The sequence below is a fragment of the Pseudorca crassidens genome, chromosome 3 (genome assembly GCF_039906515.1).
Source record: "Pseudorca crassidens isolate mPseCra1 chromosome 3, mPseCra1.hap1, whole genome shotgun sequence".
Taxonomy (NCBI): Eukaryota; Metazoa; Chordata; class Mammalia; order Artiodactyla; family Delphinidae; genus Pseudorca; species Pseudorca crassidens.
Genome location: NC_090298.1, coordinates 6,481,014 through 6,508,002, shown reverse-complemented (window position 1 = coordinate 6,508,002; position 26,989 = coordinate 6,481,014). Strand labels below are relative to the sequence as shown.

At 43.0% G+C, this 26,989-nt stretch overlaps 1 protein-coding gene across 1 annotated transcript in view; it reads right to left on the bottom strand.

The window, feature by feature from the left end:
* Positions 1-26,989, bottom strand: part of ADCY2 (adenylate cyclase 2) — a 433,654-nt gene that overhangs the window by 391,562 nt on the left and 15,103 nt on the right. Inside the window, exon 2 of the mRNA XM_067730355.1 lies at positions 22,423-22,620. Coding sequence (XP_067586456.1) covers positions 22,423-22,620 — 198 coding nt within the window. The remainder of the gene's footprint in view (positions 1-22,422; positions 22,621-26,989) is intronic.

Here is a 26,989-nt window from a genome sequence, read left to right as displayed (position 1 = left end):
AAATGGCCCTAACCTATCAAAAAATATTTTCATGCTACAAAACAATAACTGTTTCTATGAACAAGAAGAGACTCTTAAATTAGCCCAGAAATATTAAAAATAAAAGGATGAAAGGATATACGGAAAGACAGACAAAGCAGTAGAATGCAATCTGGGGTTACAATTTGGTATCAGACATGGTGGAATTCAGGGCAAAAAATATTTAAAAGCAGGCACTTTATAATGCTAGAGACTACAAAGAACAATCAAAATCCTTATATATAAGTGATTATATTAAAGATCAATAGAATTCATTTCTAAAGATGTTAAAAAGGCACTTAACAAAATTCAACAACAGTTCTTTATCAAAGCACCCAATAAAATGGAACTCTTAGGTGCTTACTGAACATTGAATGTGATTATATACATAAGAATCTTAGTCCAAATGCCAGGATCCTACTTAATGAGGAAACACTGGAGATATTTCTACTACAGTGAGAAAAATGACACAGGCCAACTGTCACCGCCACTAATAAATACGGTAATGGATGTAGACAATTCAATGAGACAAGAGAAAGCAATTAGAGGCATAAGAATCCAGGGGAAAAAGACATAAAACAATCTTTCTATGTAGATAAAACTGCCTATCTGAAAATTCAAAAGTGCATTAAAGACTTTTTATAAAGAAAAGAATTTAGTCAAATTTTAAGATATAAATTAAATGGAGAAAAGTCAATAAATCTCATTTATAACACAAATATCTAAAAAAAACACACAATGGAAAAAATATCCCATTTATAAGGGAAAATAATTAAATGGATGACAAAAATATATACATAGTACCGAGGTATGGAAATGACATAGGGGCCAAACCTGTATAAGAAACTTTATATACTCCTGGAAGAAAAAAAAAAAACACAGAAATGTAGACATTGATGAATGGAAACCATGCCATGTTCTTGAATCACAAAGCCATCAATTATCTCTAGATGTAGCCACAATTTTAATGCAATCCCAATAACCATATCTACATGTTTGTTTGTTTGTTTTTCCCTGGAGCTAGAAAAATGAATTATAAAGTACATAGAATTATAAAAGATCCACCAGATATTAAAACTTACTATAAAACCTCCAAAATTAAAAGAGTGGTCCCGGTACACAAACAGCCTAATGGAAGAGAAGAGAGTGGAAAACTAGACCCTCATGAAGGGAGATTTAACCTAGGAAAACAGCAGCATCCTTTCAATAAATAGCATTGGGCCAACTGCAGAGTCTCTCAGAAAAAGATAAAGCATGTCTCACCTTCATGGAGATAGATGTCCCATTCATTGATCAGTAATCTAAATGTAGAGATTAGCTCAAAAAGGCTTGCTCCCTCATAACCTAGGAGTTTTGAGGGGGAACTTCCTAAACATGCCTCAGAATTGAGAAGAATAAACTAAAAGATTGACTAATCCAACTACACAAAATTTGAAATAAAACTTCTGCATGCAAACCATCATAAGAAAACTCAAGACAGAGGACAAAACGGGGAAAACATTTGCAGCTTATATCAAAGGCAAATCACTAATATCCCCAATAAGCAAAGGACTCCTCAAAATAGAGAACATTCTAATATTGAAATGGGTGAAACTATGAACAAACAGTTCCTGAGAGCTGGTTTGCCAGCACACTGCTGGATATAAATATTTAAGGTATACAATTTCATGAGTTTGGGGAGATGCATACACCCATGAAACCATCACCACGATCAAGGTAATACACATCTTCCTCACCTCCAAGCGTTTCCTCCTGCACCCCTCCTTCTGTGGTCACAACACTTAACCCCAGATCCACCCTCTTTACACACTTTGAAGTGCATCATACAGTGTTGTTATCTGTAGGCACCGTATTGTATAGCGGGTGTCAGGAACTTAACCATCCTGCGTTACTGGGGGATTGTTCAGCAAAGTTTCAGTCCCTACACTTGTTGATATCTGTCCACAGCCTCTCCATCTGTGACCTGCAGGGCACTACAACCTCATGGTGGTCTGAGATTTCTCTCACTTCTCTGGCCAGTCCTGTGATGTGGTCACCTTCTGAGCAGCTCTTTTTACCTCTCACCTGTCCTGTCACACAGCTCTGAGTTCTGCCACACTCACTCTCTCATCTCTACTTTGTTTTTAATTTTTTACTTCTATACAATTTTTAAAGGTCCATTTACAGTTACTACAAAATATTGACTATATTCCCTGTATTGTATAATACATCCTTGAGCCTGTCTTACCCCTAATAGTTTATGCCTCCCAACCCCTAGATTTAACTATAATTCTATAGCTATAAAATATAACCCCTATATTGCCCCTCACCCCTCCCCACTGGTAACCACTAGTTTGTTCTCTACATCTGTGGGTCTGCTTCTTTTTTGTTATATTCACTAGTTTATTGTATGTTTTAGATTCCACATATAAGTGATATCATACAGTATTTGTCTGTCTCTGTATGACTTATTCCACTTAGCATAATGCCCTCCACATCCATCCATGTTGGTACAAATGGCAAACTTTTGTTCTTTTTTATGGTTTAGTAGTATTCCATTGTATACAGGTACCATATCTTCTTTATCCATTCCTCTGTTGGTGGACACACAGGTTGCTTCCATAACTGGCAACTGTAAATAATGCTGCTATGAACATTGGGGTGCAAGTATCTTTTTAAATTAGCGTTTTTGTTTTTCTCAGATATACACCCAGGAGTGGCTTTGCTGGATTATATGGTCGTTCTACTTTTAGTTTTTTTAGAAACTAAATTCTCACCTCTACTTTGAAACTAACCTTTCTCTTGGGCTCCAAACTCCCATATGGTGTCAGCATTTCTATTACTTGCCAGTTGAATAAAGGGGCTACATCACATGCAGAGTCCTTAAAAGATACCCCAGAGAATGGGAAGGCTTATCACACTAACTAGCATTTACTGAGCACCTATCACTACATGTCAGGCACCGTGCTAAGAATTATCCTTGCTACCCTTTCCCATAGTCCTTTGAGCTGCTGCTCATTTTGAGCTGCTGTGATTTTACAGATGGAGAAACCGAGGCCTGGACAAGTTAATCCCCTTGATCAAGAGCTCATAACTTGTACAAAATGACACTGAAAGTAACTCTATCACGTGATTGGCAGGCTCAGGCTCCTGCCCACCACTCCACAGCCCTCACTGCAGCGTGCATTAACACCTGGGTCCATGGAACCCCATCTGTCCTCCGCAGAAGGGAGGCTGGAGGATGAGTCTTGAAGCTGGGTTTCCACAGCAACTGCATCCCTTTACTAAGTGCCATGGTGGCTTGAGGGGGTTGACGGAGATTCTGGGAACGTCTGAGCACCCCTAAGCCAGTCCCGCAGGGCCTGCCACGGGCTGCTGTGGAACATCAGCGTTCCTTAAAAATCCTGTCCTAACACACTGTTCTGATGCTCTTGGCCTGAGTCCTTGCAGCCGTCTGTGGGGTGGAAGTGAGCACCAGTCCCACCGCGGGTACCTACGAAGTGGGGCTGTACCCGATCCTAATGGCCTTTAGAGAGTCTCTTTCCTGCCTAAATGCCACTCAAGGGGCAGGAACAGCCCCTCTCGAAGGCAGAGAGGCTCTGAAATAACAAACAGCCTGACGCCAAAGGATGTCCCAGGACACTTGCTGAGGAAGTGGCAATGTTTGATCTGGACGCAGAGCCCTCCCCATCACAGGAGCATGCCCACCACACCACCCTTATGCTCCGTCACACGGCTGTCTCTCAGGAGCCCAGGAGAGCTCTGGGCTGGAACCTCACCCCATCAAGTACCTGCAGTCAAATCTGTTGCCAAACACTCCAGCTGCTGAAGGTGTCACCGCCAATAGCAGGGGTCACTCATCAAGGACACTCTGACCGAAGGACCTTTGTTTCCAAATGTTAATCCTGGAACCCCTCAACCCTTCACATGAACCTGTTTTTCTGGTTTTCTAAAGCTATCATCACTTCACGATATTTCAACAATGAGCTGAAACTGAGTGAGGCCAAAATACAACTCACAGAAATATCAACGCCAAGGCACGTTATTTCAATACGTCACATATGAAAATGGAAAAGGTGATGGGAAGGACAGAAATTTGAAACCAGTAGTTCCATTGCCATCTCCGTGGGCTATTACACTGACAATGTTGTGATTCGCCCTCCCAAGGTCAGGTGGTCCATTCTCCTTAATCTCCGTAGTTATGGCTATACCATCACCATGAACACTGAATTAGTGAGTACTGAACCATTAAATATGGGGCGAGGCTCCTGTGGGCCCCTGGTCACAGCATTTTCCTTAACCAATCAATACACAACCTTGTTTTACTGTGTTTTTGTTAAAGGCACCTTATTTTCTACACATTGTTGATTTGTTAACACTTAACTCACAGCCAGCATCTCTGGCTTATCTAACACATATTTTCTCCAGAAGGCATATCACAACCTTCTTGCGTTCAGGAACACCAGACAAAACTTCAGCAAGACGCTTGGAGACCATTTTAAGCAGTGAAATCATCAACACAAAGCACAAAAATACAAACTATATATATATACATATGGCACTAAGTAAATCACGAAAAGGACGCTTGCCTACGGTGTGAGCTGAAACCACAAGGCAGAGTGATGCCTTGTTCCAGCTCAGCTGAGAACATTCACATGGGGCAACTCAGATTGTTTGCTGCTCTGCACATGTCCACAAATGGCCTCAACTATCGACTCTGGGGTTATAAATACATTTTAGCAAGTAGGCAAATTTGCAAAACTGGATGCTGCAAATAATGGGGATCATCTGCATTTCTATTCCATGCTGACTCTGCTCAGAAACCAAGGTAAGAATGTTGAGATTTCCAAGGGCTTTTAAAATTTTAACATTGGCCTTTATCTATAGAAATCCATCATTACTAAGCCACTTCATTATTGCTGGGGAAAAAATACCTGCCAACCTGAGGAGAGTATCCATTTCTAACAGTGATAAGTACTGGAGTCTCTGCTATTGGGTGCTGTTGGGTAGAAACATCTCAGGGTTACCAGTGAGGCCAGAGTCACATTTTGGGGCCCATCAGGGGCCCCACTGCTGACCACACAGGCACAACAGCCGATACCCAAAGTGAGGCAGAGACTGTAGCTGTTCCCTCAGCTGTCAACACAGCCTCTAGCTACTCCTAGGGCCCCTTTTTTTCAATTGTAATTAATTAGAAATCTTTCTGAACTCTTAAGGAGAAGTGTATTTATTTAGTTAAGTAACAGCTTATATGCAATAATAGTGTTTCCAGAGCTTAGAAATGGCTGGTCTTATGCCCTGATGGACACAGACTCCAGGTCCTGCTGGAGATTCCCATGATGTCAGATGGCAAAAGGACAGGTTCCCACATTAGGATGTTAGTTAAATGATGAGTGAAGCAGAATCCAGAAGAGAAGCCATCAGCCAAAACCAAACCTAGGTTTTCCTCCAGTGGAGGAAAATAATGCTCATATTCCAAAAATATTCATCCTCTTCCCTGGGCCACACTTTCTATCTATAGGAGACCTTAAGTTGGTTCACTTGAGAGTATTGGCAGGACGTTGAAACTGATCCTGGAGGAGCTCCATGCAACACAGCCCAAGACTTTTGCCCAACGTCACCTGCCAAAAACAATGACCTCATTGTGCAACCGTGCTCCTACTCAGACTGTCTCAGCCTGAATAAAATACCCAAGGAAAGCTCATGACCCACTTTGTTCTGATCTGATCTTCAACACACACCCAATGAAGAGGTTTCCCAGGTAACCTAACACCAGAAAGAAGGTATTTTTGGTTAGCAGACAGGAGTACTCTCTAAACAGCAATAAAACCATAAGTTGGCATTCTGGGTGAGTGTGGATTAATCCCCCACAATCAGATCATCCTGTGAAGCTATAGGATGCATGCTTTATAGGAGCACCCTATAAAGGATCTACAAAAGAGATCCTGGCCCCAAGCAGTCCTTGAACAGGACAGACACCAAAGAAATCCTGGCTGAAACAGATGGCTGTCTATAATCACAGTATGTGGGACACAGCTTTGTAGGACCCCTAACCTCCATCCCGCGAGGTCTAGAGTCTCTGTGCTCTCCGCCCTGTGACACTCACAAATACCCAGACGACGGCTTAGATAGAGGCTGCACCAGAGGCCAACAGAAAGATGCCCTCCCAACTGTAAAGGCCTGTTTCTGCTTTTGGTTTCTAAGACAGCTCTTGGGGTTTGTGCCCACATCCTAAGAGTACAGAGCATCCATATGTCACCTACTTAGCCTTGGTGTCTTTGCATTTCCAATAAAAATGAAGTATCTAGATGCTGAGTTTCATCTTCTTCAAAGACGAATGGAGCAAGAAGTTGACTTAGAATGCAAAGAATTAGACGTTGACCGAGTTTTTGTGATCAGCACACTGAGTGTGTCTGCAGTTAAGCCCCAGCACATACCTTAAAAGAAGAGATGCAAAAAAAAAAAAAAAAAAAAAAGTCAAAGGTAGAGAAAAAGGTAGTGTTGGGAAAAGCAGCAACCACTAAAGAATATTGAGGCATCTCCCTCCCTTGTTGCACGAATCAAGTCTCTGTACAGAGTTCTAAAGGACTATAGCATTTAGCAAATGAGAAAACTAGTTTTTGAGAGGGGAAAACGTATCCTGCTAAATGGAACTTTGATAAAGAAAAATCAGAACTTTAAAATATCTCAGATTCAGAGCTTGATAAAATATACTGCATACTGTGCTGATAATTTATAGAATGTATTCTTCCCTTTATCGTAAGGCTCTGTCAATCCCCAGCACCATTCCTTAACCTCCTGCCACTACCCATTTAATCCGTATGTGTTACAAGAACTGTCCACTCCTTTTTCTTTATGGATTGCTAATGCTGCTGGTTCCTTACCTCTTTCATGTTCCCCTCTTCTCTGTTCTGTCCAGTGTTTATGTTTAAAAATAAGCTAGTACCATCTACAAAGTAGTAGGAAACACGAATCCAAAATCTATATGCACTGACCCCCAGAACTTGAGAAAGAAGTGTCCATTGGATGACTTGGGTACATGTTTTTCCTAGTATATTTAATGAAGCTGCCAGGTTTTTGTTTTATATCTCTAGAAATTCTAAAGTTTTCTGATGACTATGAATAAATTTAAGTGCCATAGCTTACAAGTATTAGCATTTTGTTGGAAAATTAGTGTTTTCCCTTAAATACACAGTTTCAAATCATTTAAAAAAGAAGACATGCAGAAGGTAACTGAAGGAAGAGAGTGGCAGGATTTGAATCAATCTAGTACAATATTTCATTCGATTCTTCCATGCTAATGTGTTAATTGTTATCATCATGGGTCAACAGAAAAAAAGTGTCAAAAATACAACCGTGTCGTACTCAACAGCACACATATGTAAAGTTCAAAGACAAAGATGCCTTAATTTCAGTCGTTCATTCTCAAATATTTTGTCAACAGTTTGGGGATTTTTCTTCTTTTTTTTTTTTGGAATAGTTGGAAACCAAAGAAAACAATTAACATTTAATTGTAAAAACAATTACTTTATAGGATTTAAGGATTATGGCCATTAATTAATCCCCCAAGTATTTATTCCATGAAAATGTAATGATATCACCATTTAGCTATTTCTTTTAAGTGGTTATGTTCTTTGGACATTTTGATTGGATTTTCATTAATTGTTAAATACAGATCCCAGTGACCATATCTTACCACCATTCAGTATTACATTCCCTGTCATTGGTAGAGTGCTAAACAATATTTTTAAAGTTTGAAAAATAGAACATGCTTTATTAAAACTAGTAATAACACACATTTAGGTAAAAAAGGAGGGTTATTTTTTTTCACCATGGTGAACAACAATCACACCCCAGAGGCTGAAGGACAGGAGGCAGCAGGACAGACAGCCGCCCTCAGCAGTGGCTCACAGGCTGATAACGAACGGAGTCAATTCTAAAAGCTTGGCTGGGACCCACGATCCAGAATGGCAAATGCAGGTCAAAGGCAAAGTCATATTCAGTACAACGGATGTTCTTTCTATCTTTTTAATTTTACTCTAAAATGTGAAACACTAAAACCAGAATTCTTAAAAATACAAGTCATATGACAGCCTCCTGTAAACACACCTCATACACTGAACATTATGCCATAGCAGGCTTCAATCCTATGTTTTCATATATAAGTATATGTATATTTAAAACACACACACACACACACACACACACACACACACACACAGAGGAAGTTACAGCTAAAGTCTCCTCTTCACATTATCTTCTCTGCTTCCCCACAAAAAACCAAGAGGGAGAAATCAGTACATTATTCTTCTCATTCATGTTTTTTATTTTTTGAATACTTGCATCTGTAAGTATTCAAAGTATAACTATATATAAAATCAGCATCATTCTGCAACTTTTCTACTCAGCACTATGCTTCCAAGATTTCTCAGTATTGATACATGTAGATCAACGTATTCATTTGAGTCTTATTTAGTATTTTATTGAATAAAGTACTGTAATTGATTTATCCAGTTCCCAACCAATTCGTCTACATGCCTCCTTGGTCACACATGTAAGGCTGTTTCTTGAGTATCTACAAAGAAATAAAAATAATTGGGATGGGTCTTTCCTTTTATATTTCTCCATCAATTTTCTTTCATAATTAAAAAAAAGTTTTTTCTCTTCATGCCTTATTTAAGAAACCCTTCCCTACACTGATGTTATAAAGAGATTTCCTGCTACATTTCTGTGAAAACCTTAATGGTTTGCTTTCCTCATTTAGATTTTAATCCAGCTAGAATTCGTATTTTTATATGGAATAAAGTAGGAATTTAATTCTTTCCATAAGAAAAATCTATTTCTTTCTTTTCTTCATTTATTTCATGTATTCCTTTTTTCACTTACTGAATAGTCCTTCCCACCCCTACTAGTTTTAATTCCATCTCTGCCATAAAAGACAGGTCTCTTTCTGAGTTCTCCCTTCCTTTCCCTTGGTGTATTTACCTGTATCTGGGCCAATATGATAAAGTTAATTTTTTATTTTATTTTAATAACTCCCTATTTATTTCCCTTCTTTAAGAACTTTGGTTCATCTGTCTACCAAAAAAAGTTATTTCTTTGCTTCACAATTTTTAGCCTAATGCATCTGTGTTACACATCTTAGAATATTTGGTTCTTTAGTTACATCCCCCAGCAGGAGGTAATAAAAGTATTTTTTTCATATTAAGAGCATTAAAGAGAATACAAATTGGTGACTTACACATTTTGTGTGTGTACCATGTTCAATGAAAAAAAAATTCTTTTAAAAAACAGGCTGAGAAGAGATTGAATTTCACACGACTCAGCCTCTGATTTCCCAATCTTTAAAAAAAATTGAATAGGTAAGAAATCTTTGCTCAAGGAATCATTTCCTTTTTAGACGTGATAAAAATGGAAATCTTGCCATTCTCTCAGAACATCTCGGTATCTTTGTTCTCCTTAAAGATCCCTCCTTTCTTTCAGCCACTATAAAGCCATCAGGGGACACAGCCAAGAGTAGGTGAGTCAGCTCACCTGAATGGAAAGAAGAAAGACATAGTGGGTTCCAGCCTTCCACCTGCTGCATGTTTTTGGAGAGTCACAAAGCCTCTTTTCGTATCTCAGGGTTTTTTTTTTTGGGGGGGGGTCATGTTTAAAATGGGAATCCTACCTCCCATTTGAGGATATTGTATCAATAATTTGGAATGGAGCATGAAAATTCTTTGTGCACTACAAAACCTCATTCACTAATTATACACCTGTACTGAGGTATAATTCAGTTGTAAGAGTCAGTTCTACATCCTAAGTACAAGTGCTTTGCCAGATATATATTTTTTAACTATTGTTCCCAGTCTGTGGCTTACATTTTCACTTTCATAAAAGTGCTTTTGAGTAGGAAGAGTTTTTACATTTTGATTAAATCCTATGGATAGGGCTTTTTCTTTAATAGCTGACAATTTGTGGCATACTCTATTTAAGAAACAGCTTTCTAAGCCAAGGGTACCAAGATCTTTTCTCATGGTTCTCATGTCTTCTTCTGGAAGTTTAATAGTTTGAGGACTAACTTTTAAATCTATGATCCATTTTGAGTTCATTTTTGTATATATTATATATATATATATATATATATATATATATATATACACACACACATATATATGAATGGAAGTTTATTTTTTGCACAAGACTAAATTTTTCAGCAGCTATTGTTGAAAAGCTTATACTTTCCCCCATTAAACTGGCTTGGGACATAGTCAAAACTAAATTGACCATATATATGTGGGACTATTTCTGGACAATCTACTGTATGCCATTGGCCTAAATGTCTACTTTTACACCAATACTATACTAAGTTGATTACTGAGTTTTATAATAAATCCTGAAATCCAGTAGAGTAAAATCTCTATGTTCTGCTCTTTCAAATCTGTTTTAGCTCTTCTAGGTATTTTGCATGTCCATACATATCTTAGAATCTGCTTTCTACTCTCTGTAAACAGCTTGTTGAGAGTGCGTTGCCTGTACAGAACGAACTGGGGGAGAACTGACAGCTTAACAACATTGAGTCTCTGGATCCATGAACAGAGTCTATCTCTCCAGTTACTCATTTCATTAATTTCTGTCAACAATGTCTTATAGTTTTCTGTGTAGAAGAATTATGCATGTTTATTCAAATATACTCCTAAGTATTTTACATTTTGATGCTATATTAAGTGATTTTTTTTTTCAATTTACGGTTGGAAGATTCTAATATATAGGAATACAGTTTATTTTATCTCAACCTTGTAAACTGCATCCTCACTAAACCCACTTACTAGTCTTAGCAGCATTTTTTAGGTTCCATAGGATTTTTAATACAGTGGACAGTGCACACACAGACAGATAAAGCCAGCCTAACTTCTTACGTTCTAGTCTCTATGTCTTTTGAGTCTTCTCCTTACCTTATCCAGATCACAGGTAACATCATTCAGTCCTTCCCAATTAAGTATGATGCTACACTGGTTTCTTTTTTTTTCATAAATTTATTTATTTATTTTTGGCTGCATTGCTGCACGTGTGCTTTCTCTAGCTGCAGTGAGCAGGGGCTACTCTTCGTTGTGGTGCAGGGGCTTCTCATCGCGGTGGCTTCTCTTGTTGCGGAGCATGGGGTCTAGGCACGCGGGCTTCAGTAGTTGTGGCTCGTGGGCTCTAGAGTGCAGGCTCAGTAGTTGTGGCGCACGGGCTTAGTTGCTCCATGGCATGTGGGATCTTCCCGGACTGGGGCTTGAACCCGTGACCCCTGCATTGGCAGGCGGATTCTTAACCACTGCATCACCAGGGAAGTCCCAATGCTATACTTTTTATTCAATTGCCCTTTATTGGTTTGAAGAAGTTCCTTTCTAGTCCCAGATTGCTGAGAGATGCTATCATGAGTAGATGTTGAATTTTGTCAAACGTCTCCCCTTTATCTACCAAAACGATGGCAGGCACTGCAATTACTGAAATGATCTGTTAATGTGGTAAATCACATGAATTGATTTTTGAATGTTAAACCAACTTTGCATTCTTGATATAAATTCCATTGTTTTGCTGGATTAAATTTACTAAAATTTTTTAAAGAATTTTTGCATCTATGTTCGAGAGAGATTGACCTGTAGTTTTCTTTCCTTGTAATGTATCTGGCTTTGGTATCAGAGCAATCCTGGCCTCATGACATAAATTGGGAAGTATGTTCCGTCTTCTATTTTGCAAAACTTGAATAGTACTGGGATTATTTCCTCCTTAAATTTTTGTAGAACTCACCAGAGAAGGCGTTTGGGCCTGGAATTTTCTTTGTAGGAAGATATTTAACAACGTATTCAGATTATTTCATACATATAGGGCAATTCAAGTTATCTATTTCCTCTTGAATGATCTTTGCTAGTTTGCTTTCCAAGGAATTTGTCCATTTCATCTAGATTGTGGAATTTATTGGCATAAAGCTGTTCATAATATTTCCTTATCCTTTTAAAGTCTGTAGGATCTATAGGGACAACCCCTCTCACATTTCTAATACTGGTAATTTTGTCTATCTTTATTTCTGGCTAGAGATTTACCAATTTTATGGATCTTCTCAAAGGACCAGTTTTGGGTTCACTGATTATCTTAAAGTTTTTCTGTTTACAATTTCATTGTTTTTTGCTCCTTTTTATTTCCTTTCTTCTAATTTGTACTCCTTTTTCTAGTTTCTTAAGTTGGAAGCTTATGTTGTTGATTTGAGCCCTTTCCTCTTTTGTACTATATACATTTGAGGCTACAAATTTCTAAGTGCCATTTTAGGTGCACCCTGCAAACTGTGATCCATCATGTTTTCATTTCATTCAGTTCAACATACTTTCCAATTCCCCTTGTAATTTCTTCTTGGCCTTCAGAGTTATTTAGAAATGGGTTGTTTAGTTTCCAGATATTGATTGATATTCCAAACTTCTTTACGTTATTGATTTCAAGTTTAAGTCCGTTATGGCCAGAGAGAGCACTTTGTATGAAGTAATCTTTTTAAACTTAGCGAGACTTTTAGGATCAAGAATATGGTCCCTACCCTCCTGCACTGTTGGTGGAAATGTAAATTGATACAGCCACTATGGAAAACAGTATGAAGGTTCCCTAAAAAACTAAAAATAGAACTACCATATGACCCAGCAATCTCCTTGAGAAAACCATAATTCAAAAAGAGTCATGTACCACAATGTTCATTGCAGTTCTATTTACAATAGCCAGGACATGGACCCAACCTAAATGTCCATCAACAGATGAATGGATAAAGAAGATGTGGCACATATATACAATGGAATATTACTCAGCCATAAAAAGGAACGAAAGTGAGTTATTTGTAATGAAGTGGATGGACCTAGAGTCTGTCATACAGAGTGAAGTAAGTCAGAAAGAGAAAAACAAATACCGTATGCTAACACATATATATGGAATCTAAAAAAAAAAAAAAGAAAATGGTTCTGAAGAACCTAGGGGCAGGACAGGAATAAAGATGCAGACGTAGAGAATGGACTTGAGGACACGGGGAGGGGGAAGGGGAAGCTGGGACGAAGTGAGAGAGTAGCACTGATATATACACTACCAAATGTAAAATGGATGGCTAGTGGGAAGCAGCTGCATAGCAAAGGGAGATCAGCTCGGTGCTTTGTGCCCACGTAGAGGGGTGGGATAGGGTAGGTGGGAGGGGAGAGGGATATATATATATGCATTTGGCTGATTCACTTTGTTGTACAACAGAAACTAACACAACTTTGTAAAGCAATTATACTCCAAAACAGATATTAAAAAAAAAAAAAAAAGAAAGAATATGGTCCCTCTTGGTAAATGTTCCACGTGTGTTTAAAAGAACACATATTCTGCATTGTTGGCTGGAGAGTTCTATAAACATCAATTAGATCAATTTGTTTGGTAACACTTTGTGAATCTCCTATATCCTTATTGATTTTCTTTCTTATTGTCCCACCTGCTTTTGAGATAGGGTGTTTCAATCTCTGAGCTAGATATGGGTTTTTGCATCATCTATTTTGCATCTCTCTTATTAGGCGTATAACGATTTGGAACTGTTAGGTCTTCTTGATGAACTGATTCCCTTTGCATTAGGAACTCTTTTTCACTGGTGCTTGCTCTCCAGACCTTGTGCCAGGAATTTATCCATTCTGCTCTTTCCCAGAGGTCCCTCCTCGGGCCTGTGGTAGGTTTCTCCCCTGTGTGTGTGAATCGGTGCTCAGGCAGAAACTCAAGGTACTTTCTACGAACCTCCGGAGCTCCCTCTCTCTCTCTAGTTCTCTCCTCTCTCTTCCTAGGTTTTCTGTCTCGAGAATTTCAGCATCTTTGCCTTTCCAAACTCTAGTTTCTGGGTTTTCAACTCTGTGAAATTGCTGGGCGAGGATGATGTTAGTGGCTGCTGAGAAAAGGAAATCTGAAATACCAAATACTGGGGAAGCTAAGTGAGGCGTTGCTTAGCAACTCTTAATAGGAAATAATTTAAACTCGGGATGTATTTTTTTCCCGAGAACTTGCTGCTCCAGCCTGGAGTCTAGAATTCACTCCCCTTCACGTCAGCAGCTCCCCTGCACTCACACACACAGTCCAAACAGGACAATCACAGGTTATATTATTCACCAGTTCCCGTAAGTATGTTTCTTTGGATATGACAACAGCATCCAAGATTCAAGGCCAAAGTAGCTGGAATTCTATGACAAGCAGCGTTTTATAAAATCATTTGGCAAATACAAGGGACATGATGCAGGAAGCCCTAAGATAATCACCATCAAAAATGTCTCCATTTAAACAGAGTCAGTAACAGATGTTTTGGAAGCCTACAGAACATTTTTCCTCCCTTGTAAAGTTCCAGCTCTTTCAGGAAAACACTACAAACTCCAGACTACGGTCATGATTCCTTCTTCTGACCGCACACTGACTTCCCCAGAGGCCCTGACTGCTGCACACACAGGACCAGCTTCCTTATGATGGTGGCCACCCCCTAGGACACGAGTGCCTTACTGGAAGAGCCAGTATCCCAGAAAATGGTCCTTTGAGCCTGAGGGGTTTTTCCTACAGGGAAGAAAGGAACTGATTACTGGTGCACACACAGATGCTAAGACAGACCCAGATGAGAAAACCAGCAGAAAGAAGTGTAATTACAGGGAATCTGTTAATAAGGGAGTTATGTTCATTTCAGTATGAAAGCAGTCATTGACTTCCAAACAATTATGCTGACTAATATGGACACACAGACATTTTTTCCTTGGGCCGAAATGTCCCGTTTCTCTTACTGACTCGTCTGATGAATGAAAATACCTCCAACTGGGAATATCACTAGCAATTCAGAACAGTGATGCGATCAATTTTTTGGCATCTCTGAAGCAACAGCTCCCACCCCATGAAGTTTTTCCAAATAACATGTAACAGAACAATACAGAATTCTCCAGGGTGCCCCCTTCCTCGTCACATAACAATCTGTCATTTGCTGAGGCACCACAGGAAACACCCCACAGTCACCAATGCCGAGGCGCAGAGTAAGATGGTGTGTGATGATCACGCACAGTGCCAGAATGTCACGTTCAAATTCCGGCTCTCTTCCTAATTGTGTGACTTTGGGAAAGTTGCTTAACCTCTCTGGGTTTCAGTTTTCTCATCTTCAAATTGCACGTAATAATAGTAGTGACGTCGCAGGGTTGTACAGATCAGGAAGGCATGTATGTAAAGTAATTGAACGGTGCCCGGAGCAGGGAAGAACCAGGACCGCAGAAGTGTCTTCTCTCCTTACAGGATAAGGGAACGAGCAGACAGATATGTCATGCGCGCACTCGTTCAATTAGTTCCTCAAGTATTTGCGTTGTGATCCCCATGTATGTGACACTGTGCTGCACACTGGGAACAGAGCAGCAAACAAAAATGCCTCCGAGGGCTTCCCTGATGGCACAGTGGTTGAGGGTCCGCCTGCCAATGCAGGGGACACGGGTTCGTGCCCCAGTCCGGGAAGATCCCACATGCCGTGGAGAGGCTGGGCCCGTGAGCCATGGCCACGGCCACCCAGCCTTTAAAATGTATGTTGATGTGGGCATGGGGTGGAGGGAGGACCGCAAAAGCTCAGAGGTGAGAACGGCAGCATCCCTTCCATTGCCAGATAACAGTTTAATGAAGATGCCAATGTTAAGTACCAGGGCTCATGCTCCTCTAAAGAAAAGCACGGGAGGAGAGAAAAGAAGAGGAAACACGGAGATTGTTCCAGAAACAACAGCAGACTTGTCTCTTCAAGCAAGGTCAGGGCTGGGAAGCCCCAGTGAGGGTGGTGATAAATCCCCAGTTCACTGTACAGCCTGTGTGGTTTTCACAACACTCCAGCTGGGAAGGAACAGTAGAGAGAATACAGCAATGCCACCTCCGTGCTCAACAGCCAGAAATATGTGGGGATCTCAAAATAACTTCACTTGGGGCTGTGTCCAGCTGTGCTGCACTTCCTTAAAATTCACATTTCATCAGTACATTCCTTGCCATTATTAAAAAAAGGGGGGGTTAAAAAAACCCTACACCTTTGTTGTTAAATGAAATAATTTTTATATTACTTTTAACTTTTCTCAGATACGTTCTTCTTCATATTAAGTCCAAAATGTCCCCTAAGAAATCAACCCTGGCACACAAAAGCACACAGAGATGGCTTTCTTGGATACTTAGGAACAGGCTGGATTTCTCCTCTCATTCATAGGCTACTAGGTTCTTCCAGGGGTAAATACATTCTTTAACAGCTCTCCAAGTGACTGCACTTGAAAACTGACTCTGTGCCATTTCAAAACCTATGAGAGGCCTTGCTTTTCTTTCATTCTCACCCATTTTCAATTTAAAAAAAAGATGTTTGAACACTGACGTCCTATTTTTGTAGGAAAACACACATAGGTACATGGTGAATGTCTGGCATCCTTTCAGGTAATAGGGCACAGAAAGTCTCTTCTTCCTGGAGCAAAATGTTAGCCTTTCACATTGGTAATTTAACAGATCTATACAGTAACTGCAGCCTGGTCTCCCTGCCAAGGCGGAAATGGGGTTGTCAGACATGGAAGTTTTTATTTAACTCTAGTCAGTGGGCTCTTAATACAAGGGAAGCAGAACTCTGGAATCAAATGCAAATACGACTCACTCTCTGGTCCTCACTTGGCCAACCCAGTGGCTACAGGCTAACATCAGCCATCGTATGCGACTGCCTTCCTGCCCTGCCACCTTCTCAACGTCTTCTCATCTCAGAGGGAAGGACCTAAGTCAGGGGTTTTCAGCTGAGATGGAATGGATTTGTCTTGATAGAAAGTTATAAATTAAAACATCACCTAAATGTTTAGGCTGCACTAAGTGAACCAAAGACATTACAGAAATGTATCAGGCAAGAAAAGTGTCATCATGTCACTCAGGTAGAAACCCCAAAGAAGCACCTTCATTATTCGGACTGGCAGAGTAAACCAACCTAATGTGCAAACGTTCGTTTATGATGCTCTGCTTGTTCACAAGGCAATGGGATCAACCACCAGGTTATTTTCTCTTTCTGTTCTGTTGATTTCAGCAGGCTATTCACACACAAGCATGTTTCTAATTCCCAGACACTGGTTTGAAAATGGGTCAAAAACCTCCACCGCATACATTTAATCCCCTAGTGGATTTGTGGTTTAAGTGAAGGTCGACATCAAGAGCAGCTGTCAGATATCTAAAAGGGGGAAGGAAATATCAGAATCACAGAGGCCCTGAGATGGGACTGGCTTCCTGCAACAGGACAGCATCCTCTTAGGCAACACTGTCTTCCCGTGAAATAACATCTATCATGAGGTGAATAGTGTCCCCCCCCCAAAGATGTGTTCAAATCCTAACTCCCAGTACCTGTGATGTGACCTTATTTAAAACCAGGGCCTTTGCAAACATGGTCAAGTTAAGAAGAAATCACTGGGGTTCCCTAAGTCCAGTCTGATGGGTGTCCTCATAAGAAGCGAAGAGACACAGGGAGAAAAGTGCCACGTGATGACAGACATTGCAGAGGTGTGTCTACAATCCATGGAACACAAGGTTACCGGCAGCCACATGAGGCTGGAAGATGCAGGGAAGGGTCCTGCCCTGGAGCCTTCAGGGGGAGTATGGCCCTGCCCACATCTTGATTTCAGATGTCGGGCTCCAGAGCTGGGAGACACTATTTGTCAACCTCCATTAAGCCTCTTTCAACAGGACTTACCTATCAGGAAGGCCCTGCGTTCCAGAGGCCCTCAGACAGGAAGCACTGTCATGTCGTGTGGTGGCCCGGGCACGTGCAGAAGAGGGGACTATGGGCCCCAGACACAGTGCCGCTGGTGTCTTAAAAAAATAAAAATTATCCCATTTCCTTTACCTGACAGAACAGAGGAAACAGACACCTTGAATCCTCCTCTGCTGAGTTCAAAATCGTTCAAGTATTTTCAAACATTCAGAAAAAGAAGATAAGGTGCATCAACAGCCCCTCTACCGTTGATCAATGGGGAGCTCGTCACAGCACATGGAGGGCATCTCAGCAAGTCAGCCGGAGCCAGAAGCAGGCAGAGAATTTCCCTGCAAAATGCAGACGCTGCCACTGTAACAGCTGGAGACCCAGACTCTGCAATTTATTACCCAGTTTCCCTCTGAATGTTTGGAACCATCAACAAAATATCATTTTTAAATACTTTTTGTCCAGGAGGCAGCTGTGTGGAACAAATGTCAGCTGGGTTGGGATGCTGGCAGCGCAGGGTAGGAGGGGACTCCAAGCTGGGGGCGTCTTGAGCTGAATTAAGATGAGAGGCCTCCACACGCAGTCAGGGCTGTGAGGGCAAAGGCACTGAAGTTTCGTCTTCCGTGTTTTCCTTATTTCCCCAGTGACCCCTTCCTAACCACATGGGTGACCAATCTCAAAGCTGCCACCCTTTCACCTGAGGGTACTTTCTCCAGGATACACGCTGTGAAATCACTCATCTTTGCCTGATCAAAACGGAACCATCACTCTTAAGTCGTGCCCTGGCAACTCTACAGTTCCACTTACTGAGGCTTTGAGAACTGGGTCTAAATTTAAAAGACAACATTGAGGGGCAGCATCTTAAAATACAGAGTTTCTCAGACTCAGCACTCCAGACATCTGAGGATGGATAATTCTTGGTGGCGCTGCTGACCTGTGCATTGTAGGGTGTCTGTAGCACGTTGAGCAGCATCTATGGCTTCTACTCACCAGATGACCCCCAACCAGGCTGTGACAATCAAAGACGTTTCCAGACAGGGACGAACGTCCCCTGGGGTTGAAATCGCTCCCTCTTGAGAACCACGGTATCACGGATCAGAGTGGCCTCTGGAATCAGACCCCCGAGTTCAAATCTCCTGTCCTGCTCACCTGCAGCCCGGCCGGGAGCAAGGTACCCGTGGTGTGGAAGCCTGGGCCCTTGGGGAGCCTGGGTACGATGGCGCCCACCCCACGGAGCTACGCGAGTATTGGATGGGTTTGTGTAAGGGAAGCACCCAGAACAGGGGTGGCACCGTCCAGACGACGCCCGCACCGGCTGTTTCTATTCTGGGTTCTGCACTGGAGCTGTTGACGGCCGAGATCTACACTCGACCCACCTGTGCAAGGAAGAACCCGCCTCACCCAGAGACAGCTCTGCCTTTGCCCTGGGCTCCTGGGAGGGGAGCTCCAGGCCCCAGGAATGCCCCACCTGATAGGACTCTGTTTGCCTGGGGGCTTTGGCCAGCAGACTGTCCAAATGCGATTCACGAAGGATGCTCAGGGCCACGCAGTGTCAGCTCTGTCTACAGAGAGGCTGAGACCGACAGTCAGCCACGCAGGCAGCACGTGAGGAGTCCCCGTCAAAACCCCGGACACACAAGGCTCTGCTGACCCTCGCAGGCAGGCGGTATTCCCCATGCACAGCGCTACATGTTGTAGCCAGGCGGGCAGGGCTGTCGTGTGACTCCCCATGGAGGGAACCATGGAGGCTTTAGAATGGGCAGTTCTCCTGAATACGTCCCCTGGCTGATGCTAATCTGCCTTCTTTCTTTGTAAGAGACCATAACCAGGAGTATTACAGCTTTCAGTGAGTTCGGTGAGTCCTTCTAGCAAGCGATTAAGCCTCAGGGTGGCCTTGGGACCCCTGAACTTGCCCTTGGCGTCAGCGGTGAGGGGCCCTGTGTGGACTGTCCCCGTCAGTGCAGCAGGTGGTCTCCTGCATCCCCTCACAATAATACTGTTCACAGAAACACCTTCTAGTGGGAACCATTCCTTGAGCTCACTTCCTCAAGCGCACTGAGCCTATTCTAACACTTCTGGAAGGTCAGCGTTCAGTGAGGGGCCTGCATCTGTGGTGCTGATACCAAAAGACGCCGGAGAGTAAACCTGGGGTCAATCTGGCAGAATAACTACATTTCAAGTCCCCTGCTGAAGGGGCAGGGGTAGCCGGGAGTTCTGGGCAGGATTTCAAGTTCCAGTGGAGGCACAGGGCCCAAAGCGCCCCTCTTCCGGCAAGAGGTGTGAGCAGCCCTCCAGCATGAGGCGTGCACCCTGGCCAAGCCCCCGGCTTAGAAACACTGGCCAGAAATAGCCGCAACCGCCGAGCCCGGCTGTGGCCTTTTCTGGGCACCAGGCACACACAGCTGTGCTCCTACAAGCCTGCCCAGGCCACCTGCCACATCAACAGGGCTGAGGCTCCACGCAGGAGCTCTCTCTGCCCAGGGCCTCGGCGGCATGAGGGTTAGGGCGGGATCACGGATCGGGGGGTGAAGACCCCCAGCTCAACTTAAAGTCGGAAACAACAACGTCAAAGCTGATGCCAAGAAACTGAGCCAACCAACTCAACACCTGGGGAATCAATCTGGAAAAAATGGAAGTAAAATGACTGTGCGATAGGTATGTTTAAGATGCTTAGAGAGATCGCGTCCAAGCGGGCAGAGAGCAGCAATAAAACCGAAGTGTATGTTATAAAGCCAACAGATAAGTGAAAACGGAACAAGTGGATACACACGCACACACAAATCCAACAACAACAAATCTGAAAGTGAAAAACTACAGTCATCCACTAAGGAGAGCACTGCACAAGCAGCTCTGGGTGCTCCTACTGGCAGAGAATGCTCAGGGGTGCGAAGACACAACAGCCGATGATGGTCACATCCACCCCCGGACCCCGGAAGGAGCTTATATTCTTGCAGGGGAGACAGTTGATTAACAAAGAGAGGGGTATGTCACGAGCTCTGAGGTGCTGTAGATCATCATGAGTGCTACAGAAAAACAAGAAAGATGGGGGGTGGCCCGGTGGGGTGTCAGCTGGACATCTGGGGAGGCTGCTCTGGGAAGGGGCCCGATGAGGTTAATGAAAGTAACAGTAGAGCTTTCACTGAACATGACAAACTGATTCCGTAATTCACATGGAAAAGTAAGCTCAGAGGATTCTGAACAAAAGGAAACTGCCGTTCCAGATAGTAAGGCTTCTTCTAAAACTATTTTGTTAAAACAAGGTGGCACTGGTGCTAGGAGAGGCCACTGGGTCCATGCCACAGAAAGCAAATGACGCTCTTAACCGGTTTTCTGTTTCTGTCCACGTGCACTGGTGTGAAGGCGGAGGGACCTCGGGCCACGCGTGCCGTCGATGGCAGCTGGGTGAGGGCGTGTGAAGGACAAAGGGGGGAGCAGAGGCGGGGAAGGAGCTGGCCGGAGCGTGGAGACAGGGGTGGGGGGTGCCCAGCCCTGCAAGAGGCTTGAACGGGGGCATGAGGAGACGGCCAGGGGAGCTTCCCTGAGCACTGGGGCCTCTTCGGGGAGCTGCAGGAGAGGAAAGGCACTGTTTCCACCTGTGCTCACTATCACAGCATCCTTTAGAGCCAGAGGGACCAACCTGAGTTCACTTCGTCCAGCCTCTTCCTTTGCAGAAGAAACCGAGGCCCAAAGAGGATGATGGTTTGGCTGAGGTCACGGGACAGAATTCTCTGGAAACCTCATCCTTGGGCTCACCCAGCGCTCTCTCAGCTCAGGCACGTCAACCCTTTTGTGCGTTCCCATCTTGAATCTCTCTTCTCCGTTGGCCTCCACAGCAATTCACCCTCCCTGGGCCTCATGTCCTAATGACCTCTCCTCTACCCATCTGTGGTTCCTGTTCCTCTCCTACCCCAGGCTCTTGAGTCGCCACCAACTCAGGGACAGCCCTTGGTGCTCAGTTTCATCTCTCCCTGGAGGGTGACAGAACCCCTTGACTTCCATCACAAACTTGAAGCTAGTAACTAGCACACCCCCATCTGCGGCCCACATCTGTGCCCTGGACGACCCAGCACTTGACCAAGCAGTCAGCAGGCTACAGCCTTGTGGCAGCAGTACACGGGGAAAAGCCCATTAGACTACATTCTCCTGAAGATCTAACATCCTCCAGACATAGCCATTTTCTAAGTCAAGAGCCTCCCCAGTTTCAACATGAAGAACTATGGGTCTCCCTATTGCTATGACGTTATCACGTTGATACAAAGTCAGTATCACAGCCATCTGTCTGTAAGAAGGGAGATCCAGTCACTGAGAAAGAGTTCAAGGGCAATGACCAGTCTTTGAAGACTTAGAGGCACAAAGTGAGGCTCCAGTCCCAGAGGGATTCCAGAATAATGGGAAACTCAGGGGTTAGAGGAGAATGGAGCTACCAAGACCAAGTGGTGAGAGGTGTAAATGCAGACTTAGCCATCAGAAGAAACACGTGACCAGGTGAGCCCAGGCAGCACCCCAATGGCCAGCAGGTCTGAGGAGTTCAAACGGGTGCTGAGTGACTTCATTATGGGGACATGCCTGAGACAGCTGTTTCAGAAGACTTCCTTCTCAGCTATTGGTCTCCTGTTTACAGTTTAGGGCCAAGTTGACAGAACTTGGTATGTTACAGATCAAAGCACAGAAAAACAAACACAAAGAGCATTTCAACACCTTACCTGGTCCCAGGGAGAGACGGTACCTCCAAAACACATGAACAAGTAGCCCATGGCCACGAGGCAAATCCATATCACCAAAGAGAAAAGGCGGAGCAGCTTCTTAAACACGGACTCGATGCACACGAGGATGAAGATAGCAAAGAAAATCGCCAGGGCAGTTGGAACTGTTATTAAAAATGCCACGTGGTCTTCAACTTCCTAAGGAGAGAAAAAAAATATTGCAAAGGTACAATTTAGAAAACCCGTGGTACCCATGACTGGTTATCAAAATGTTATCAATGTTAATCAGTGTCGAAATAAATCAGGTTTTAAAAGTGACTTCAGAAGTAAAACAGTTGGAACTTTTGAAAATTTAAGCTTCTTATTAAATAACCATATTTTTTCTATATAAATAACCCAGTATTGGATATTTAAATAATGCAAAACAGCCATGCCATCAAATTCAAAGTTTCCCTGGTAAATGGAGAAATGGATTTCATTCAAAAGTGAATTCAAGAACACAGAAGGTACGGATAAAATAAGACAACCAACTTCACTGCCTGCACCAGAGGATCAGAAATACCCCAACTGTAGGAAATTAAGGCCTCCAAATGGATTTGAAATGTTTTTATTTAAATAAAACCTAAAAACTATCTCAGGCTCTCAAGGGAGAAGTTTTTCTTTTATGTTAATTATGCAATTAATGTTTTAACGGGAACACAGGTTAATAGAAAAGGGTCTAGAAGATGAGAGAGCGGGAAATACTTAGAAGAAGGTGTCAGTTTGCTAGTTTCCTTCACCACCTCTCTTGGGCTCCAGTAGCAAAAAGAAAATGGACATTTATTATTGGCCTCTTACTAATGCATTTTTTAAAAATCCACATTTGCACACTAATACTTATTTTCTATTTATGTCTTTCTAGTCACACACCCCCTAAAAGGCACACCATTACAATTCTATACAATTTCACACAATGTAATAGACATCATACTTCCTTTGATTATCCAAGCCTGGATTTAGGCTTTAGCTTCTCCAAACATGATGCTGGAACCTTGCTCTGAACAGCACACACTATGGGATGGAACACCGTTTAAGATATTTGATCCTCACCCAATATATTTAGTTGGTGAAATACTCAAAGGAGTTTCAATCAAACACCCATATGGCCGCGGCCCTAAGAACTTCCACTGAGGTTTTAGCATATTAAAAGTTACAGTACAATCTGGCAAGTACGGGGTGGGTCTTTCAAATACCAGAGCCTGGGGAAGCCTTCATCTTTTCTGGTTGGTACAGGGTTCACTCCGTGCCCCGAGCATCTCTAACTTCACCCTGGAGATGCCCCCCCATGCCCCCTTCAGATATCAGGCCATAACCACAGGGAGAGCGGGAAGCAAAGCAGAGCAGCCAAACCACCATATGGGGCCCAGGCTGACACCCAGCAGAAAGAAAAGGGACCCAGGCCCACCCTCAGTGCCTTCATTTCCCCTTCCTCTCTCTCCCAATTATTTGCGTCAAGTCATACCCGGAAAAAAGGCCATCACAGCAAATACTCATGTCTATAATTTTGTGCTAAACACTCAGGTACATTAAGCCCTTTAACACAACAGCCCTATGGGGGTGGTGGGCGCTGGTGCCTGCACTGCTCTACAACTGAGGAAACGCACGGCCCTGAACGGAAAGAAGGTGCCAGGGTTGTGGAGCTGATGGGGAGAGAGCCAGGGCTCCAGCCCAGGGAGCTGGGGGCGGTCTTTTCCTGCAGACCCCTGCAGCAGAGCTCCGCACCCTGCTTGTGCAGAGATGATCCACTAGACCAGGTGCGGCCAGTCCTTGAGGGGCCAAAGGAATCTGTTTCCACAACAGCCAGGAAACAGAAGGATCCAAAGGGATGTTCTTATAATCTCCCGCCATTGCTATTTTTGGCCACAATTAAGTGCCTAATTGTACTCTTACCCTCACACACATGTTCCAATCGTTGCAAAAAGGTGTCAGGTAACCACCAGTGCTCCCCAGCACATAGGCACCATGGGCCGAGGTACACAGGGACCCGACAGCCTGTCTTCTGAAGACATCAAATTTGAGACCACAATTGCTACACACATGGAGCCGTGAAAACCGATTTTATTTTAAACCTTCCCAAATGAAGTTAACTGAGCTGTGGACAGAAAGCTAACCAGTAAACAACCAGGACAGCTGTTTTCCTGGTGTGGCTTTTCACTTACTTCATTAACCCAGTAAGGGAGAAACAATCAGTGACTTTATTGGCTCTGATTTCTCCAGAAAGACTGAAAATGGTATGAAAATATGCGTGACTGTCTAGTGAAAATTAGTAGCTAAAGGAACAGAAAGTCTGTGATTGTGAGTCCTTCCAGGAAGAGGGGGACAAAGTACTCTACCTGTAGGAGCTTTTCCTGTGCTTCTCTTTTTAAAAGATCCAACGGTAATCAGTTGAAGACCCAATGCCTTACTGAGCTGGGTACATTATGTAATAAGACTTGATACAGGGGTTTTGGTTTTAAATATTGGAGTCTCTATGGCATATTTTTTCTTTTTTTTTTTTAACTATCAGCGTCTTGATCACTGAGAAGTGACTAGTGTGGGCCTCAGGTGACCTCTTCACTGGGCACAGAGGACACAGAGCCTGGGTCCCCTAATATTTTTACAGGCCCACAGAAATGTTTTAATTTCGTTCAAAATCAGAACAATAACAAACAAAAAACCCAAGATTCTAAGCTCAAAGATTACATACATCTCCATGCTAACCCAGCATAAACTACGACTGTGAATATACTTTTAGGGAGGAGGGGGCGGACAAAGGCCCTAAGTCTCTCCATTGTAATCTGATCTGAGGGGCTGGCACCCCTGCTCACCAGATGCGCGGCATTCCCTGGTCCATCCCACACACCAGAGAAGGAATCTCAGCTTCAAGCAGTGTCCCCAGCCTCGGTTGCGGGGACCAGATTCCCAGATGGCCCACGGCTTAAGACGGTCAGCCACTGCTCATGAGGCCAGTGGCCCTGACCATTGCAGAACCTGAGCCCACTGAAGAATCTGGGCTCTTCCAGAAAGAGAACAGCCACCAATTTACTCTGCATTTGCCTTTTGAAGTCTAACTCCAAACACCTTAATATGGACTTCTCCACTAAACAGAATCTTTTATAAGGTTGTCAAGGAAAGAAAACAGAACAGTATTCATTAAGAATGTATAAGCTTATAAACCACATTCTTTCCTAACCCCGCATCTGAATCATGCGTTTTTCTTAAGGCTAATGAATAAATGAAACAGTGGAACGCCCTCAGACCTTGAAGTACACGGGCCTCCCCCGTCCTTTATTCTGGCCCCAGTGGACAGGAAGATGAATGAAGCCACTACAGCTCCCCCATGGCTGCTTCCTTAGGAGCTAGTTGAGTTTTCAAAATTCAGAGTATAAAACAAATAGAGTAGCTCAAAATAAAGTGAACAAAAACAGTGAAAACATTGTCAATCTAAATTAAATACGTTTATATATCCTCACCCCTCCTCCCTTCGCGGAACAAAAAATTTACCATGTTATGTAAACTAAATGAAATGTACTAAAATGTCTTTATTAGTACTGAAATGTGTGAAAATGCCTTTAAGACATATCTTTAAAAAGACTTTTTAAATTTACCATACAATGCAAACTAAATAAAATGGGCTAAAATGCCTTTAAAAGAGACCTTGAGCATGGTATTACCTACTATCATGATAATGGGCTCCTATCTCTCCTGGACCGTTTCATCCTTTCCTGTTCAGTGCATTTTGGGGTAATTTGGGATCGCTTCTAATTGCCAAGCCTCCTAAACACCCATCGTTTTTATTTATCATGTGACAACTGCTTTGCTTCTTGGAGGTTTTTCCATGGAGCAACAGATTATCTGTATGTTCATTCTTTTCCACGTGCATTTTTCATTTTTTGTTAAACAGTACTGTTCTTCTTTTAGATGGTAAAGGACAGTCTAATGTAAAATACTTTTCTATAAAAAGGATATTTTAGTGAAGTGCTTTGAAGTCCGACAGACTGAAGGTAGAAACCAATTTCCATCACTAACTGTAACTTGGAGTGAGCACGGGGCCTCCCTAAGTCCCTGTTCCCTCACATGAACAGAACTACAGACACTGCATGGCTGGCGGGGTTGAGTACGTCACTGGTGCACCATAAATGAGATTATTATCGTGGTGACCATCACTCCCTCTTTCCTGAATATCTGAGTACTTTCCACCAATGCTAGTCTGACTATTCCTTATTGAAATGATGCCAATTTTCCATTCTACATGATTATATATTTGATTACCACAAATTAATCTGAAGGGCTGTCACTGGGCAAAAAGAAATCAGCCTTTAGCTATGATACACATTTGCTTTTTGTGTGTGTGTGTGTGTTACGCGGGCCTCTCACTGTTGTGGCCTCTCCCGTTGCGGAGCACAGGCTCTGGACGCGCAGGCTCAGCAGCCATGGCTCACGGGCCCAGCCGCTCCGCGGCATGTGGGATCTTCCCGGACTGGGGCACGAACCTGTGTCCCCTGCATCGGCAGGCGGACTCTCAACCACTGCGCCACCAGGGAAGCCC